The sequence below is a fragment of the Triticum urartu genome, chromosome 4A (assembly GCF_056163025.1).
Source record: "Triticum urartu cultivar PI428250 chromosome 4A, HENAU_Tu73, whole genome shotgun sequence".
In the NCBI taxonomy this organism is placed as follows: Eukaryota; Viridiplantae; Streptophyta; class Magnoliopsida; order Poales; family Poaceae; genus Triticum; species Triticum urartu.
Window position 1 is genome coordinate 63,973,469 of NC_141876.1, and position 19,812 is coordinate 63,993,280.

At 46.4% G+C, this 19,812-nt stretch overlaps 1 protein-coding gene across 1 annotated transcript; it reads right to left on the reverse strand.

Moving 5' to 3' along the window:
• Positions 1-17,964: 17,964 nt before the first annotated feature.
• Positions 17,965-19,170, reverse strand: LOC125553543 (zinc finger protein 1-like). The gene has a single exon (XM_048717312.2). It carries the CDS (start codon positions 19,153-19,155, stop codon positions 18,289-18,291), a length of 867 nt encoding a protein of 288 aa, XP_048573269.2. The 5' UTR covers positions 19,156-19,170; the 3' UTR covers positions 17,965-18,288.
• Positions 19,171-19,812: the final 642 nt, after the last annotated feature.

The window sequence follows — 19,812 nt, forward strand, 5'->3', positions numbered from 1 at the left end:
CTTCGCCTAAGCACTACGACAATATGACCAGAGGTGTAAACCGTGGAGGGGGGCACCGCACACGGCTAGGAATCAATGTTGTGTGTTCTAGCAGTGCCCCCCACATATATATAGGTGGAGAGGGAGAGGGGCTACAAGGGGTGCCCCAAGTAGGAGTAATCCTACTTGGGCGCCTCCTCCAAGTCGTCCTCCCCCTCTTCCATATCCATCGGAGGGGGAAGGAAAGAAAGGGGGAGGGGAAGGAAAGGAGGAGGCCAAATCCTCCCCTTTCCTTCTCCTTTCCCTTCATTTCCTTCTCCTCCTATTCGGCCTATAGGGAGCGCACCAGCCCCTTTTGGGGCTGGTTTGTCCCTCTCTTGGCCCATTAGGCCCATATAGCTTGTCGGGGTTTGTCCAGAACCCCTTCAGGTGACCCGATACGTATCCGGTACCCCCGGAACACTTCCAGTGTCCAAATACTATCGTCCTATATATGAATCTTTACCTCTCGACCATTTAGAGACTCCTCGTCATGTTCGTGATCTCATCCGTGACTCCGAACAACATTCGGTCACCAAATCACATAACTCATATAATACAAAATCATCATCGAACGTTAAGCGTGCGGACCCTACGGGTTCGAGAACTATGTAGACATGACCGAGACAACTCTCTAGTCAATAACCAATAGCGACACCTAGATGCTCATATTGGGTCCCACATATTCTACGAAGATCTTTGTCGGTCGTACCGTAATGACAACATACGTTATTCCCTTTGTCATCGGTATGTTACTTGCCCGAGATTCGATCGTTGGTATCTTCATACCTAGTTCAATATCGTTACCGGCAAGTCTCTTTACTCGTTCCGTAATGCATCATCTCGCAAATAACTCATTAGTCACATTGCTTGCAAGGCTTATAGTGATGTGCATTACTGAGAGGGCCCAGAGATACCTCTCTGACACTCAGAGTGACAAATCCTAATCTCGATCTATGCCAACCCAACAAACACCTTCAGAGATACCTGTAGAGCATCTTTATAATCACCCAGTTACGTTGTGACGTTTGATAGCACACAAGGTTTTCCTCCGGTACTCGGGAGTTGCATAATGTCATAGTCGAAGGAATATGTATTTGACATGAAGAAAGCAATAGCAATAAGACTTAATGATCATTATGCTAAGCTAACGGATGGGTCTTGTCCATCACATCATTCTCCTAATGATGTGATCCCGTTCATCAAATGACAACACATGTCTATGGCTAGGAAACTTAACCATCTTTGATTAACGAGCTAGTCTAGTAGAGGCTTAATAGGGACACTATGTTTTGTCTATGTATCCACACATGTATCAAGTTTCCGCTTAATAAAATTCTAGCATGAATAATAAACATTTATCATGATGTAAGGAAATATAAATAAGAACTTTATTATTGCCTCTAGGGCATATTTCCTTCAATGAATACATCCATCAATGCTTCCAGAGCAAAAATGAACTAGTCTTACTAAAACTGGACTTTGAGAAAGCATTTGGCATGTTGAATCATGAAGACTATGAGATATAAATATGTATACGGTGTGTGACTTAGAGTCATCTAGATCAGTGTCAAAGCTAGCATCGACGTAACCATTTACGAAGAGCTCTTTGTCACCTTCATAAACGAGAAACATATCCTTAGTCTTTTTCAGGTACTTCAGGATGTTCTTGACCCCTGTCCATTGATCCACTCCTGGATTACTTTGGTACCTCCTTGCTAGACTTATAGCAAGGCACACATCAGGTCTGGTACACAGCATAGCATACATGATAGATCCTATGGCTGAGGCATAGGGAATGACTTTCATTTTCTCTCTATCTTCTGCAGTGGTCGGGCATTGAGTCTGACTCAACTTCACACCTTGTAACACAGGCAAGAACCCTTTATTTGACTGATCCATTTTGAACTTCTTCAAAACTTTATCAAGGTATGTGCTTTGTGAAAGTCCAATTAAGCGCCTTGATCTATCTCTATAGATCTTGATGCACAATATATAAGCAGCTTCACCGAGGTCTTTCTTTGAAAAACTCTTGTTCAAGTATCCTTTTATGCTATCCAGAAATTCTATATCATTTCCAATCAACAATATGTCATCCACATATAATATTAGAAATGCTACAGAGCTCCCACTCACTTTCTTGTAAATAAAGGCTTCTCCAAAAGTCTGTATAAAACCATATGCTTTGATCACACTATCAAAGCATATACTCTAACTCCGAGATGCTTGCACCAGTCCATAAATGGATCGCTGGAGCTTGCACACTTTGTTAGCACCTTTAGGATCGACAAAACCTTTTGGTTGCATCATATACAACTCTTCTTTGAGAAATCCATTAGGGAATGCAGTTTTGATGTCCACTTGCCAGATTTTTAATCATAAAATGCGGCAATTTCTAACATGATTCGGACACACTTAAGCATCGCTACGGGTGAGAAAGTCTCATCATAGTCAACTCCTTGAACTTGTCGAAAACCTTTCGCAGCAAGTCGATCTTTGTAGACAGTAGCATTACCATCAGCGTCAGTCTTCTTCTTGAAGATCCATTTATTCTCCATGGCTTGCTGATCATCGGGCAAGTCAACCAAAGTCCACACTTTGTTCTCATACATGGATCTTATCTCAGATTTCATGGCCTCAAGCCATTTATCGGAATCTGGGCTCATCATCGCTTCCTCATAGTTCATAGGTTTGTCATGGTCTAGTAACATGACTTCCAGAACAGGATTACCAGACCATTCAGGTGCGTAATGCGCTCTGGTTGACCTACGAGGTTCGGTAGTAACTTGATCTGAAGTTTCATGATCATTATCATTAGCTTCCTCTCTAGTTAGTGGGTATCATTGGAACTGATTTATGTGATGAGCTACTTTCCAATTCGGGAGAAGGTACAATTACCTCATCAAGTTCTACTTTCCTCCCACTCACTTCTTTCGAGAGAAACTCCTTCTCTAGAAAGGATCCATTCTTAGCAACAAAGATCTTGCCTTCGGATCTGTGATAGAAGGTGTACCCAACAGTTTCTTTTGGGTATCCTATGAAGACGCACTTCTCCAATTTGGGTTCGAGCTTATCATCCTGAAGCTTTTTCACATAAGCATCGCAACCCCAAACTTTAAGAAACGACAGCTTAGGTTTCTTGTCAAACCACAGTTCATACGGTGTCGTCTCAACGGATTTAAATGGTGCCCTATTTAAAGTGAATGCAGTTGTCTCTAATTCCTAACCCCAAAATGATAGCAGTAAATCGGTAAGAGACATCATAGATCGCACCATATCTAATAAAGTATGGTTACGACATTCGGACACACCATTACGCTGTGGTGTTCCAGGTGGCGTGAGTTGTGAAACTATTCCAGATTGTTTTAAATGAAGGCCAAACTCGTAACTCAAATATTCGCCTCAGCGATCAGATCGTAGAAAATTTATTTTCTTGTTACAATGATTCTCCACTTCACTCTGAAATTCTTTGAACTTTTCAAATGTTTCAGACCTGTGTTTCATTAAATAGATATACCCATATCTACTCAAATCATCTGTGAGGGTTAGAAAATAACGATACCCGCCGTGAGCTTCAACACTCATTGGACCGCATACATCGGTATGTATTATTTCCAATAAGTCAGTGGCTCGCTCCATTGTTCCGGAGAATGGAGGTTTAGTCATCGTTCCCATGAGGCATGGTTCACAAGCATCAAATGATTCATAATCAAGTGATTCCAAAAGTCCATCCGCATGGAGTTTCTTCATGCGCTTTACACCAATATGACCTAAACGGCAGTGCCACAAATATGTTCCACTATCATTATCACCTTTGCATCTTTTGGCATCAATATTATGAATATGTGTATCGCCATGATCGTGATTCAATAAAAATAGACCACTCTTCAAGGGGGCATGACCATAAAAGATATTACTCATATAAATAGAACAACCATTATTTTCTGATTTAAATGAATAACCGTCTCACATCAAACAAGATCTAGATATAATTTTCATGCTCAACACTGGCACCAAATAACAATTATTCAGGTCTAAAACTAATCCTGAAGGTAGATGTAGAGGTAGCGTGCCGACGGCCATCACATCGACCTTGGAACCATTCCCGATGCGCATCGTCACCTCGTCCTTAGCCAATCTTTGTTTAATCCATAGCCCCTGTTTCGAGTTGCAAATATGAGCAACAGAACTAGTATCAAATATCCATGCGCTACTACAAGCATTAGTAAGGCATACATCAATAACATGTATATCAAATATACCTTTGTTTACTTTGCCATCCTTCTTATCCGCCAAATACTTGGGGCAGTTCTGCTTCCAGTGGCCAGTCCCTTTGCAGTAGAAGCACTAAGTTTCAGGCTTGGGTCCGGACTTGGGCTTCTTCTCGGGAGTGACAACTTGCTTGCCATTCTTCTTGAAGTTCCCTTTCTTTCCCTTGCCCTTTTTATTGAAACTAGTGGTCTTGTTAACCATCAACACTTGACGCTCTTTCTTGATTTCTACCTCCGCAGCTTTGAGCATAGCGAAGAGCTCGGGAATTGTCTTATCCATCCCTTGCATATTATAGTTCATCACAAAGCCTTTGTAGCTTGGTGGTAGAGATTGAAGAACTCTGTCAACAGCACTATCATCGAGAAGATTAACTCCCAGTTGAATCAAGTGGTTATGATACCCAGACATTCTGAGTATGTGTTCACTGACAGAACTATTCTCCTCCATCTTGCAGCTATAGAACTTGTTGGAGACTTCATATCTCTCAAATTGGGCATTTGCTTGAAATATTAACTTCAATTGCTGGAACATCTCATATGGTCCATGATGTTCAAAATGTTTTTGAAGTCCCGATTCTAAGCCGTAGAGAATGGCACAATGAACTATAGAGTAGTCATTAGACCGCGTCTGCCAGACGTTCAAAGTGTCTACATTAGCAGGAGGGGGCTTGTCACCTAGGGGTGCATCAAGGACACAATTCTTCTGTGCAGCAAGGAGGATAATCCTGAAGTTATGGACCCAGTCCGTGTAGTTGCTACCATCATATTTCAACTTAGCTTTCTCTAGGAACGCATTAAAATTCAAAGGAACGGTAGCACGGGCCATTGATCTACAACATAGATATGCAAAAACTATCAGGAATAAGTTTAGGATAAATTAAGTTCAATTAATCATATTACTAAAGAACTCCCACTTAGATAGACATCCCTCGAGTCATCTAAATGATCATGTGATCCATATCAACTAAACCATGTCTGATCATCACGTGAGATGGAGTAGTTTTCAATGATGAACATCTCTACTATATGATTCACGTTCGACCTTTCGGTCTCCAGTGTTCCGAGGCCATGTCCGTACATGCTAGGCTCGTAAAGTTTAACACGAGTATTCCGCATGTGTGAAATTATCTTGCACCCGTTGTATGTGAATGTAGAGCTTATCACACCCGATTATCACGTGGTGTCTCAGCACGATGAACTGTCGCAACGGTGCATACTCAGGGAGAACTAATGACCCACAAGTATAGGGTATCTATCGTAGTCCTTTAGACAAGTAAGAGTATCAAACCCAATGAGGAGCAGAAGGAAATGATAAACGGTTTTCAGCAAGGTATTCTCTGCAAATACTGAAATAAGTGGTAGCAGGTAGTTTTGTGATAAGATAAATTGTAACGAGCAACAAGTAACAAAAGTAAATAAAGTGCAGCAAGGTGGCCCAATCCTTTTTGTAGCAAAGTACAAGCCTGGACGAACTCTTATATAAGGAAAAGCGCTCCCAAGGACACATGGGAATATCATCAAGCTAGTTTTCATCACGTTCATATGATTCGCGTTCGGTACTTTGATAATTTGACATGTGGGTGGACCGGTGCTTGGGTGTTGTTCTTACTTGAACAAGCATCCCACTTATGATTAACCTCTATTGCAAGCATCCGCAACTACAACAAAAGTATTAAGGTAAACCTAACCATAGCATGAAACATATGGATCCAAATCAGCCCCTTACGAAGCAACACATAAACTAGGGTTTAAGCTTCTGTCACTCTAGCAACCCATCATCTACTTATTACTTCCCAATGCCTTCCTCTAGGCCCAAATAATGGTGAAGTGTTATGTAGTCGACGTTCACATAACACCACTAGAGGCTAGACAACATACATCTCATCAAAATATCGAACGAATACCAAATTCACATGACTACTAATAGCAAGACTTCTCCCTTGTCCTCAGTAACAAACATAACTACTCACAAAGCATATTCATGTTCATAATCAGAGGGGTAATAATATGCATAAAGGAGATGGCGATGATTTCCCTCTCCCGATGAGAGGAACGTTGGTGATGACGATGGCGATGATTTCCCCCTCCGGGAGGGAAGTTTCCCCAGCAGAACGGCTCTGCCGGAGCTCTAGATTGGATCAGCCAAGGTTCCGCCTCGTGGCGGCGGAGTTTCGTCCCGAAAGGTTGTTTCCTATTTTTTTTCTCGGCGAAAGACTTCATATAGGAGAAGATGGTCATCGGAGAGCCACCAGGGAGCCCACGAGGTAGGGGGTGCGCCCCCCACCCTCGTGAGCAGGGTGTGGGCCCCCTAGTCTTCATCTTTGGCGAGGATTTTTCATTATTTATTATAAGGTATTCCGTGGATTTTCAGGACTTTTGGAGTTGTGCAGAATAGGTCTCTAATATTTGCTCCTTTTCCAGCCCAGAATTCCAGCTGCCGGCATTCTCCCTCCTTATGTAAACCTTGTAAAATAAGAGAGAATAGGCATAAGTATTGTGACATAATGTGAAATAACAGCCCATAATGCAATAAATATCGATATAAAAGCATGATGCAAAATGGACGTATCAAGAACACTTATACCTTGAAATTTTAGTGCGGAATCATCTTATAATGCTACCGTCATACTAAGCAAAATAAGATGCATAAAAGATGAACATCACATGCAACCAAAATATGTGACATGATATGGCCATCATCATCTTGTGCCTTTGATCTCCATCTCCAAAGCATCGTCATGATCTCCATCGTCACCGTCTTGACACCTTGATCTCCATCGTAGCGTCATGGTCGTCTCGCCAACTATTGCTTCTACAACTATCGCTAACACGTAGTGATAAAGTAAAGTAATTACATGGCATTTGCATTTCATACAATAAAGCGACAACCATAAGGCTCCTGCCAGTTGCCAATAACTTCTACAAAACTTGATCATCTCATACAATAACGTATATCACATCATGTCTTGACCATATCACATCACAACATGCCCTGCAAAAACAAGTTAGACGTCCTCTACTTTGTTGTTTAAAGTTTTACGTGGCTACTACAGGCTTCTAGTCAGAACCGTTCTTACCTATGCATCAAAACCACAATGGTGATTTATCAAGTTTGTTGTTTAACCTTCAACAAGGACCGACCACAGTCAAATCCGATTCAACTAAAGTTGGAGAAACAGACACCCGCTATCCACCTTTATGCAAAACTAGTTGCATGTATGTCGGTGGAACCGGTCTCATGAACGTGGTCATGTAAGGTTGGTCTGGGCCGCTTCATCCAACAGTACTGCCGAATCAAAATAATACATTGGTGGTAAGCAGTATGACGATCACTACCCACAACTCTTTGTGTTCTACTCGTGCATATCATCTACGCATAGACCTGGCTCGGATGCCACTGTTGGGGAACGTAGCATGAAATTTCGAATTATTTCCTACGCTCACGCAAGATCTATCTAGGAGATGCATAGCAACGAGAGGGAGAGAGTGTGTCCACGTACCCTCATAGATCGAAAGTGGAAGCTTTGACAATGTAGTTGATGTAGTCGAACTTCTTCTCGTTCCGATCGATCAAGCACCAAACGTACAACGCCTCTGAGTTCTACACACGTTCAGCTCGATGACGTCCCTCGAACTCTTGATCTGACAAAGTGTCGAGGGAGAGTTTCGTCAGCACGATGGCATGGTGACGGTGATGGTGAAGTGATCCACGCAGGGCTTCACCTAAGCACTATGACAAAATGATCGGAGGCGTAAACTATGGAGGGGGGCGCCGCACACGGCTAGGAATCAATGTTGTGTGTTCTAGCGGTGCCCCCCACATATATATAGGTGGGAGAGGGAGAGGGGCTGCAAAGGGCGCCCCAAGTAGGAGTAATCCTACTTGGGCGCCTCCTCCAAGTCGGCCTCCCCCCTTCCATATCCATCGGAGGGGGAAGGAAAGAGAGAGGGGAGGGGAAGGAAAGGGGAGGCCGAATCCTCCCCTTTACTTCTCCTTTCCTTCTCCTCCTATTCGGCCTATAGGGGGCGCACCAGCCCCTTTTGGGGCTGGTCTATCCCTTTCTTGGCCCATTAGGCCCATATAGCCTGTCGGGGTTTGTCCAAAACCCCTTCCGGTGACCCGATACGTATCAGGTACCCCCGGAACACTTTCGGTGTCCAAATACTATCATCCTATATATGAATGTTTACCTCTCTACCATTTTGAGACTTCTCGTCATGTCCGTGATCTCATCCGTGACTCTGAACAACATTTGGTCACCAAATCACATAACTCATATAATACAAAATCGTCATCGAACGTTAAGCGTGCGGACCTAACGGGTTCGAGAACTATGTAGACATGATCGAGACAACTCTCCGGTCGATAACCAATAGCGGAACCTGGATGCTCATATTGGTTCCCACATATTCTAGGAAGATATTTATCGGTCGTATCGTAATGACAACATAAGTTATTCCCTTTGTCAATGGTATGTTACTTTCCCTATATTTGATCGTCGGTATCTTCATACCTAGTTCAATCTCGTTACCGGCAAGTCTTTTACTCATTCCATAATGCATCATCCGGCAACTAACTCATTAGTCGCATTGCTTGCAAGGCTTATCATGATGTGCATTACTGAGAGGGCCCAGAGATACCTCTCCGACACTCAGAGTGACAAAGCCTAATCTCGATCTATGCCAACCCAAAAAACACCTTCAGAGATACCTGTAGAGCATCTTTATAATCACCCATTTATGTTGTGACGTTTGATAGCACACAAGGTTTTCCTCTGGTACTCGGGAGTTGCATAATCTCATAGTCGAAGGAATATGTATTTGACATGAAGAAAGCAATAGCAATAAAATTTCATGATCATTATGCTAAGCTAACGGACGGGTCTTGTCCATCACATCATTCTCCTAATGATGTGATCCCGTTCATCAAATGACAACACATGTCTATGGCTAGGAAACTTAACCATCTTTGATTAACGAGCTAGTCTAGTAGAGGCTTAATAGGGACACTTTGTTTTGTCTATGTATCCACACATGTATCAAGTTTCCGCTTAATACAATTCTAGCATGAATAATAAGCATTTATCATGATGTAAGGAAATATAAATAAGAACTTTATTATTGCCTCTAGGGCATATTTCCTTCAATGAATACATCCATCAATGCTTCCAGAGCAAAAATGAACTAGTCTTACTGAAACTGGACTTTGAGAAAGCATTTGACATGGTTGAATCATGAGACCATCATCCAAATTATGCAAGCCAAAGGGTTTGTACCTAGATGGATCCACTAGATTAAAATGATATATGGGACTGGTTTTTCTTCTGTTCTGCTGAATGGTGTATCGGGAAAGCGGTTTTTGTGCAAGAAGGATGCCAGACAAGGTGATCCACTTTCACCACTGATATTTGTGATTGTTGTAGATGTATTACAAACCATGATGAATGAGGCTATGCATAGCAACATGATCCAATCACCACTGATACATCAATCATGTACTGATTACCCTATCATTCAGTATGTGGATGACACCATCTTGGTAGCTAAGGCTGATAGAAGACAACTTGAGCATATCAAGAACATGCTGCTTCGCTATGCTACCTACACAAGGCTACAAAATTGGCACACTTCCCCACAAATATTTGGGTCTACCACTCTGCCACACCAAACCAAGAGTTGAAGATTATATGACCATGCTGAAGGGAATAGAAAATAGACTACTGGGATGCTCCACCCTCCTATCCACAGGAGACAAGCTCACCCTCATCAAGTCAGTTTTCTCAAGTATGCCTATTTTCTTCATGTGCACTTTATGGATATCCAAGACAGTAGTCAAGCAAATCAACACTTATCTCATGAATTGTTTCTGGCAAAAGTTTGGCACACAAGAGAGAGGATCAGTATTGATTTCATGGGACAAAGTGTGTAAACCTAAAGCACAAGGTGGTTTGGGGGTCTTAGATGTTCATTTGCACAATCAAGCCCTACTCATGAAGTTCCTCCACAAGTTCTTCAACAAGGAAAACACTCCACGGGTAAAAATCATATGGGAAGCATATTACCAAGACTCCCTACCTGGGGACAGGCTGGTAGGCTCCTTTTGGTGGAAAGGTATCATGAAAACTCTGCCCATTCAAGCAACATGCTATATGCAAACCAGGCAATGGGGACACTACTCTTTTTTGGTATGACAAGTGGATGGGTGAACCTGTGTAGTTTAAAATGCCTGAACTTTTCTCTTTTGTCATCAACAAACGGATCACACTGAAACAAGTCCAAGAGCAACAGGAATTCAGTCAGCTTTTCCATAGACCCCTTTCTCTTCAAGCCTTCAACCAGTTCAACTCTCTCCATACTCACGTACAAAACATCCCACAATCTGATGAGAAGGATAAATGGAGTTACTCTTGGACTAGCCCCCAATACTCATTTATGAAAATGTACAAGAACATATGTGGGCAAGCTGACGCACACAACATTTTTAAGAAGCTTTGGAAAACTTCCTGCAGACTCAGACACAAGATCTTCTTCTGGTTATTACTGCATGATAGAGTTAGCACAAGGATCCTACTACAATGCAGAAGTATGTTTCTGCCTGATTATAATTGTGCTATGTGTGCGGATGCAACAGATTAAACTCTCATTCACCTTTTTTGGAATTGCCCTTTCTCACTGAGCTGCTGGACATGTTTGATACCCACCAAGCAAAGAGGGATTTCTGTATTTGATGAAATAGTTCTGACCACGATCAAGTTACCCAAAGAGGTTGCAATGGAGATCATAATTATGGGATGCTGGAGTACTTGGTTGGTTAGAAATGATAAAATTTTCAGATCTGCTCCACCACATGTTAAATCTTGGAAATTCTATCTCAAAGAAGGATTACAGACAATCAGACTCAGAGCAAACAATCCCAAAGCAGCACAAATTGATAGTTGGATAGAACTGAACTTATAAATAGTTTTCATGTTTCCTAGAGAGGGCATTAGTTGAATCCACTTTCTGTACTTGTTTGTAAATATTTTTTATTAATATAATGAAATAGCGTAGAACAATTGTTCTATGGTCTAGGTTTCAAAAAAAAATCTTATACTCCTAACTCCCTCTTATCAAAAATAGGTGTCGTGGTTTTAGTTGGATCAGAGAGAGTAGGAAATTTTCCTATGATGTCATTTGGACTGTAGGATTGGCTTTTAAAATTCATACATGGATCCTTCCTTTCTTCTACAGTTTTGAGGATTCTAAACATTTGCTGAAACATCATGTTTTCATTTCACGTGAGAAGTCGAATGCAACATGTCTCTTTACCTCTCTTCTCTCTCTTAAACAAATGATTTCTCAGGGCATCCAAATGGCTATGTACTACAGTTCATGTGTTTACAGGAATCTACTCCCTCCATTTTTATTTAGTTCGCGTATTAGTTGTAAACCATAGGATTTGGGAAACTGCTCGACACCCTAAACGGGGTGTGGCTATCTCATTATATAGAAGTGCCAAGGGGTACAATACAATATGTATACAAAGGCTACGTATATACATTCTAATACCCTCCCTCAATCTTAACTATGGCCCGAAGTACAAAGCAAGTTAAGATTGCGCCTACAGCCTATAAACTGTGGTTGTGGAAGGGGCTTCATGAAGATGTCAGCATGTTGATCTTTTGATGAGATGAACTTGATACAAAGTAGCTTTTGTGCAACGCGTTCCCGAGCAAAATGATAGTCAGCCTCAATGTGTTTCGTCCGAGCATGGAACACCAGATTAGATAAAAGATATGTAGCACCGATGTTGTCACACCAAAGAACTGAAGGATGACCTGGAGAGACTCTCAACTCTCTCAATAGAGACTGTACCCATATGATCTCAGCAGTCGCATCAGCAGCCGACTTGTACTCAGCTTCAGTACTGCTGCGAGACACTATACCTTGCTTGCAAGCATTCCAGGCGATCAAGTTAGAACCCAGGAACACTGCATAACCCCCCGTGGATCGCCTGTCATCAGGACTACCAGCCCAATCTGCATCTAAAAAAGCCGAGATCTCACAAGACGGCGCAGGCTGAAGAAGCAAACCCATAGGAGGCAGTAAGACAGATATAACGCAGAATACGTTTCACAGCTGACCAATGAGATGTCCTGGGTGCATGAAGGTACTGACACACACGGTTGACTGCATAAGAGATATCTGGCTAGTAATAGTAAGGTATTGCAGGCCACCAACGAGACTGCGATACTCAGTAGCATCATCAGGTGAAAGAGGGTCTCCATCAAAAGCAGACAACCGATTAGTGGCAGACATTGAAGTGATAGCATGTTTGCATTTTAGCATTCCAGCACGATGCAACAAGTCCAAAGAGTACTTCTGAGTAAGAGTCAACCCAGCAGAAGACCATGAAACCTCCAGACGAAGGAAAAAAATGCAGAGCACCTAAATCCTTGACAGCAAAATCACCACACAATGCAGTCACAAGACGATCAGCAGCAGCATCGGAGGAACTGATGAGGATGATATCATCAATATAAACCGGTAGATACATCGTAACCTCAGGACATTGAAGAAGAAACAGGGACGTGTCAACCGTGGAGGGAGTAAACCCAAGAGCCCAGAGAACAGAGCCGAGACGTGAATGCCACGCACGAGGAGCCTGTTTGAGTCCATACAGTGCCTTAACCAGATGACAGAGATGATGAGGGCGTGCAGGATCAACAAAACCAGGTGGCTGGCGCATATAAAGCTCCTCCTCCAGGATTCCATGTAGGAAAGTGTTCTTCACATCGAGTTGACGAAGGAACCATCCTCGAGTAACAGCAAGAGACAGCAGCAAACGAATGGTAGTAGGCTTGATAACTGGACTGGACGTGTCTTCATAATCAAGACCATACCTCTGTTTGAAGCCCTTGGCGACTAGCCGCGCCTTGTAGCATTCTATAGAACCATCAGCATGTCTCTTGACTTTAAAAACCCACTTGGAATCATTGAAGTTGACACCAGACACTAGAGGAAAAAGTTGCCAACTACCAAGTATCATTTTGTAGTAAAGCCTGAAACTCCTGTTCCATTGCAGCACGCCAGTGAGGAATGCCCAGTGCAGCCTGAAAATGATGAGGCTCTGCAGTGGGATCGGTAGCAGTATGAGCCATGCAAGCAGCGAGCCATGCGACAATCCCATCTTTGCGTTCCTTCGGCCGAAAAATGTCGAATTGACTGCGTGTTCGAGGACGAAGGGTAACTGCAGCAGGCTGTGCTGGTAACGCCGAGCTCGGCACAGGCGACGGCGGCGAGGCTAAGTCACCCGACGAGCGTGCGCCAGAATTCCTTGGCGCCGGGGAGGCATGCGGCGTCGAGCGGGGTGAGGCCAGCCCACTGGAGGCCGAGGCGAGGCCTGTCGGTGCAGGCGACTGGACCTCTGGGTTGGGCGAAGCGCCAGTCGGCCCAGGCAAAGGGGCCACCAGGTCGGGGGAGGCCGTCGTCGGGCCGGGCGAGGCGGCAGCTGGCCCAGGTGAGGCGACCACCAGGTCGAGCGAGGCCAGCGTCGGGCCGGGTGAGGCCGGCGCCCGCAGGACAGCTGCGGGTGCAGCCTCCACGGGCGGAACAGCAGCGGGTTGACGGGCGCCACCCGTCATGCATGGCCCATGCACGGGATCGGCGTCCCGATCACGAGCTTCATCTGTCGCTTGTTCATCGAGGAGCTCGAGGCGAGCACCGCGTCCAATCCTTGAAGCATGATTAGGAAGCAATGCAGGAGCATATGCAACATCCACAAATTGATCAGGCGAAGGTATGGATGAGTGAACAAGTGGCGTAGAAGTGGTAGAGTTGGTCGGAAGTGCATGAAAGGGGACCACATTTTCATCAAACACAACGTCACGAGATATGTAGATGTGATTTGTGGGAACATGTAGGCATTTGTACCCTTTGTGAAGTGAACTATACCCAAGAAAAACACACTCCTTAGACCGAAACTCTAGCTTACGCTTGTTGTACGGACGGAGGTGAGGCCAACATGCACACCCATACACTTTGAGGAATGTGTAGTCTGGAATTTCATTGAGCAAGAGTTCAAGAGGGGTTTGCATTTTCAGAAGTCATGAGGGAAGCCTATTTATCAAAAAACAGGCTGTGGAAAAAGCATCACTCCAGAACCGAAACGGAACGGAGGCATGAGCTAGCAATGTAAGCTCAGTTTCTACAAGATGACGGTCCTTACATTCAGCGGTTCCATTCTGCTGATGTGTATGAGGACAAGACACACGGTGCGAAATCCCAAGTTTGTTAAAAAACGAATTGAGGTTGTCATATTCACCTCCCCCCCCAGTCGGTTTGAACGTGAATAATTTTTTGCTTAAGGAGACGCTCAACATGTTCTTGAAACTGAATGAAAACATCAAACACATCAGACTTTCTCTTAATAAGGTGTAGCCAAGTAAACCGACTATAAGCATCAATGAAGATGACATAATAATTGTGGCCACTGACAGACGTTTGGGCATGACCCCATACATCAGAAAACACAAGCTCAAGAGGATGTTTCACAACACGACAGAAGTTGATGACTCTTTCCCTGCTGACAGGCATCACAGATAGTTTCAGCAGTTTTATTGGACACAACTGGTAGTTCATGGCGATGCAACACATGACGAACTATAGGAGCGGCAGGGTGACCAAGGCGCGCATGCCACTGCGTAGGAGACACACGAACACCGCTGAACGCCTGAGGAGAAAACTACATAGGATATGTGGGCGGCGTGTCAAGTGTATACAGGCCATGGCGAATAGGACCACTAAGCAGAACGGCCCTCGTGTCCCGATCCTTGATAAAGAAACGAAAAGGATGAAAGTCAGCAAGGACATTATTATCACGAGTAAGTTGAGGAATAGACAACAAACTACATGTAGCAGAGGGAACTCGGAGAACATTGGAAAGATGTAGTTTCCGAAAGTTGTGTGCAAGAAGTGAGGCCTAACCAACATGGGAGATGCGCATACCTGCTCCATTGGCGGTGTGTACCCGATCATGACCACGGTATGGTTCCTGAGTGGAGAGCTTGCCCATCTCGCCGGTGAGGTGGTTTGTAGCTCCTGTGTCCATATACCACGTAGGATCAATGGAGTAGGACGGAGTGCGCCCGTGCTCATGACTCGTCACAGCAACGGTAGCCTGCTTATCATTCCCTTTGCCATTGTTGCCCAGACCAAGAAAGTCTTGCTTGAAGCATCAATGGCAGCGGGATGTAATGTGACGCTCAATGCCACATAGCTGACAGGCCTGCTGAGCGCCGCAGCAGGGGCAGCAAGCGAGCGGGCGGCTCCCGCCAGTGATGGTCGGCGCATTGCCCCCGAGTCCTGCTGAGGTGAGGGCACCGGTTTGCCACCTGGTGGTGACGACTTCTGAGATTTGCCGTGAGCCGCGGCGTTGGCGGAGACGAAGCTTGGGGAGACACGACGCGCCTTGATGCGCTGTTCATGGCCGATAAGGCATGCATAGAGCTCGCGAGGCGGGAGCGGATCATCACGACCATGGACGTTTTCAATGATATTGTCATAGTCATCATCAAGCCCGTTAAGCACAAAGCTGATGAAGTTCTCATCCTGAAGCGGCTGACCAACGGAGGCCAACGTGTCGGCGAGGCCGGTCATCTTGTTGAAGTAGTCCGTGATGCTGAGGTCGCCAAGCTTGGTCTCGCCCAGCTCGGTGCGTATAGAATGAGCACGCGCCTGAGACTGGGAGGCAAAGCTAGTGTGAAGCGCCGCCCACGCCTCTCGGGACGTAGCGGCGAAGATGACCAGCGACGAAACACTTGGAGTGAGCGAAGACTGGATAGCGGAGAGGATGACCTGATCCTGAGCCACCCATGTGTGGTACGCCGGATGATGAGGAGGCGGGCACGGGATGGATACGTCAACATAGCCCTCCAAGTAGCGGCTCCGCAGAAGAGGCAACACCTGAGCACGCCACGACAAGTAGTTGTCCGGAGCAAGCTTCACGGGCAGCAGATGCGAGAAGTAAAACGGCGACGACACCGTCGCCTAATCAGCATGAGCGTGCGTCGGTGCGTAAAGGCCCATCGACGGAGCCGTCTCGGGATGAGCAGCAGGCACCGAATATGGTGGGTAGAGGCCAGGGGAACTAGCGATTAGGGCGTCGTAGTACGCCGCGACCGGGGCCCCATACGACGAGACGGCCGCGGCCCGATGGGGCGGCTGCGATGGCGCCGGGTAGGGTTGAGGTGGCGGCGCCGTGTAGGAGTGCGGTGGCGGCGCCGAGTAGGGTCACGGCAGCGCACCGTAGGTTTTCGGCGGCGGTGCACCGTAGGTTGGTGGCGGCGGCGCACTGTAGGGTTGCTGAGGAGGCGGCGCGCCGTAGGGCAGCACCGGCCAGGACGACAGCGGCGGCGGTCCACCATGGGTCGACGCAGGGACGCCGTACGAAGGAGGGCCGGCGCCGTAGGTCGACGCAGGAGGAGCACCATAGGGCGCCGCGATCTCCGTCGAGGCAGCAGGATCGCCGTGGACACCCGATCCAATCGGGGACCCTGGCGGCGGAGGGCACCATAGGCCGCCGCAAGGGGCCGCGAGGCGAGGAACGGCGACGTAGGAGCAAGGGCCAGCGCAACGGCGGCAGCTATGGAGGCAGCGGAAGACATCGTAACCTAAGGTGATACCATGTAAAACATAGGATTTGGGAAAGTCAAGCTTTGCAAACTTTGACAAAGTTTATAAATAAAAATATTAACCTATACAATAACAAATCAACACCATTAGATTTATTATTAAATGTACTTTCACATTATATAGATTTGTTATGATATAGATGTTTATATTGTTTGCTATAAACTTGATCCAACTTTACGAAGTATGACTTTAGTCAACTTTAACATGCAGAGTGAATAAAAACGAAGAGAGTACAAGATTTGACATTCAATTCTTGCAATTTACTATCCCGCGTTCAAAACATGACCGGATCCGTAGTTGCCACACCTGCGCCGCACATCGAGCCAATCACTGATGCATCTTGCAAAAAAAAAAGCCTCGAATCTAGGAAATTCTTCCTCATGTTTGAAAATACAAGGCCGGGCAGCTTGAGCCTGATTGTCAATCCTCGAACATGGCAAAGCTGCAACCGGGCATACGGGAGGGCCTGGACTCCGCATGCGATCCACCTTACTTAAGCTCATCCCGGCCATGATGTGCCACGACTTTCACCGAATAATCGATCGTCGCCGCCCTCTAGAAAATGTCCCATGCTGCACCGTTGTGGTGGCACCTTCCGCTGTCTACTTCTTCGTACTATCATTTTCGATGTAAACAGTTGAGGTCTCCGTATCTTCCATCGACATTCCCCTTGCACCTGCCGCCCGGTGCGTGGCTGGTCGCTCAACTGCCACTTTGCCCCGGCCGGTCCGCGCATGCTGCGCTCATATCCTTCACCGCGCCGACGGCCGGCCAATGATCGATTCTAGAGAGAGACAGCCAACTAGTGCTACTTCCTGATCGAAATGTTTTGGTGGCCAAGATTGAATTCGGAAGTTCGGACAAAGCTACCAGTAGCGTCTAGCGGCGCACACACGACGAGAGTGACCGACACGGCAAGCAACTGCACATTTCATTGCTGGTCAGTCGGTCTTTACCCAACTGCTGGTAGTAGCTAGTCTGGTGTAGTACATGGAAGAATTAGTTGTACTCTCTGTATACCATGTCAATCTCGTTGAATTGTGTTATTACGTACACCAAACAAATTAATCAATGAAAGAACCGATCTACTGAGATGCAGTGCGTACTATATGGAAAATATAGAGTGACATGTACTACACCAATCGATGGCCAGCTCGATCGACCTCTACGCTCCACTGGCTGGCTGGCAAGCAGGAGGTACTACGTGTGTAGTACGTATCACCAACCAGCCGAGCATAAGCAATCCAAAGGAATACACACCGACGGGACGGGGCACGCGATCCACTCATCAACTGGTTGATGTTCGAAAATTTCTTTGATGATTTGGTTATGCCGGGATCATCAGCCTCGGCTTCTTGAACGCCAGCGGGCTGAGCACCTCCTCCTCGTCGGCCGGCGCCGGCATGCACCGCTCGCGCTCGGTGACGATGTCCGGCAGCGCCGGCAGGTTCAGGTCGAACCCTCGGCTCGCGACCGCGGAGGCGCCCATGGGGCCCTCGTAGTGGCACCGCTTGTGCCCGCCCAGCGCCTGCCCGGTCGGGAACGTCTTCTTGCACACGGAGCACTCGTGCACCCTGCCACCTCCGCCCGCGCCCGCGCCGCTGGACGTCGTTGACGAGGACGCGGCGGGCTCGTCCGCGCCGGCGGGGGCCGGCTTCGGGCGGTGGCTCGCCTTGTGCCCGCCCAGGGCCTGGTAGGACGGGAACCCCTTGCCGCACACGGAGCAGCGGTGCTCCTGCGCCGGCGAGGACGACGGGAGCAGGTGCCGGTCGCGGTGGCCGCGCGCCAGCATGAGGAGGCTGAGCGCGAGGTGCTCCTCCTCGCTGGGCGCACGCTGGCGCTGGCGCCTCGGGCGCCTCCGCTTGCCCCACCCCTCGTCGCACCGCAGCTGCCCCTCCTCCTCCTCCTCGCTCACCATCGCCGCCGCGTCGCGAACCGCGTCCACCGCCATGCACGCACGTACGCCGATCCAACACACGCAAGAACGCGCCTTGCTGATTCTCTCTGGCACGAAGGAAGAGTGGTGGGCAGTAGTTAAGTTAGCTACTGGAAGTGTGTGATGGAGCAGTGGTGAGTGGGTGGAGAGGGCGGGGCAACCGGTGGTGGTTTTATACAAGGGAGGGAGAGAGGTGAGCGAGTAGTGGTAGGGAAGTCGTTGGTGGTGATGCAGTGGTTTGTTGGTGTGTGTATGCATCAGTGTGTGTGTGTGTGTGTTAGAGAGAGACCGAGTGAGGAAGTGGTGGTTGGTTCTTTGGGACTAAGCAATGGGAGGGAGGAAGAGTTAGTTGGAAGAGCATTTGGTCAACTAGAAAGCAGGGACGAGGAGGCTTCCAAGTGGTGCGAAAAGAATAGGGGGAGATGACTTTGATTATGACGATGATTCGGCTGTTTTGGGGTCTAGAACTTGATAAGATTCACGGTCAGACGTCAGTGAAGAAGAGTAAGTGAGAGAGGACTTGTTCTCTGCCCAGTCGTGGAAAGGACAACTTGATAAGATTTCACGGTCAGTGAAGAGGAAGAGACTGTTCACAGTGGGGAGTAATATAAAGTACTAACTTGCCGATGTTATTAACCTATGTTATTATTTTTATAGTGGGTAGTAACATATGAATGGTATCATGAAAGAGTTCATTTATTAGGCTATAGACTCATTATGCCTTGAAATGTGTGATGTTACAGTAACTAGCTAAGTTACCACAAACCCTCTCTCTTCATTAATTAGCTGCCACATAAGCAATTTTTTATTGAAATGTGTGATGTTACTAGTGAAGTTACTCCCATTATGACTAGTCTTAAAGATGGAATTCTTGGGAAAATGGAACTCGGATCAATTATAAACTAGTTACGGTAG

Bases quoted from the DNA above. Each gene is read 5' to 3' on its own strand.
- LOC125553543 (XM_048717312.2), bottom strand. From the start codon at position 19,155: ATGCATACACACACCAACAAACCACTGCATCACCACCAACGACTTCCC.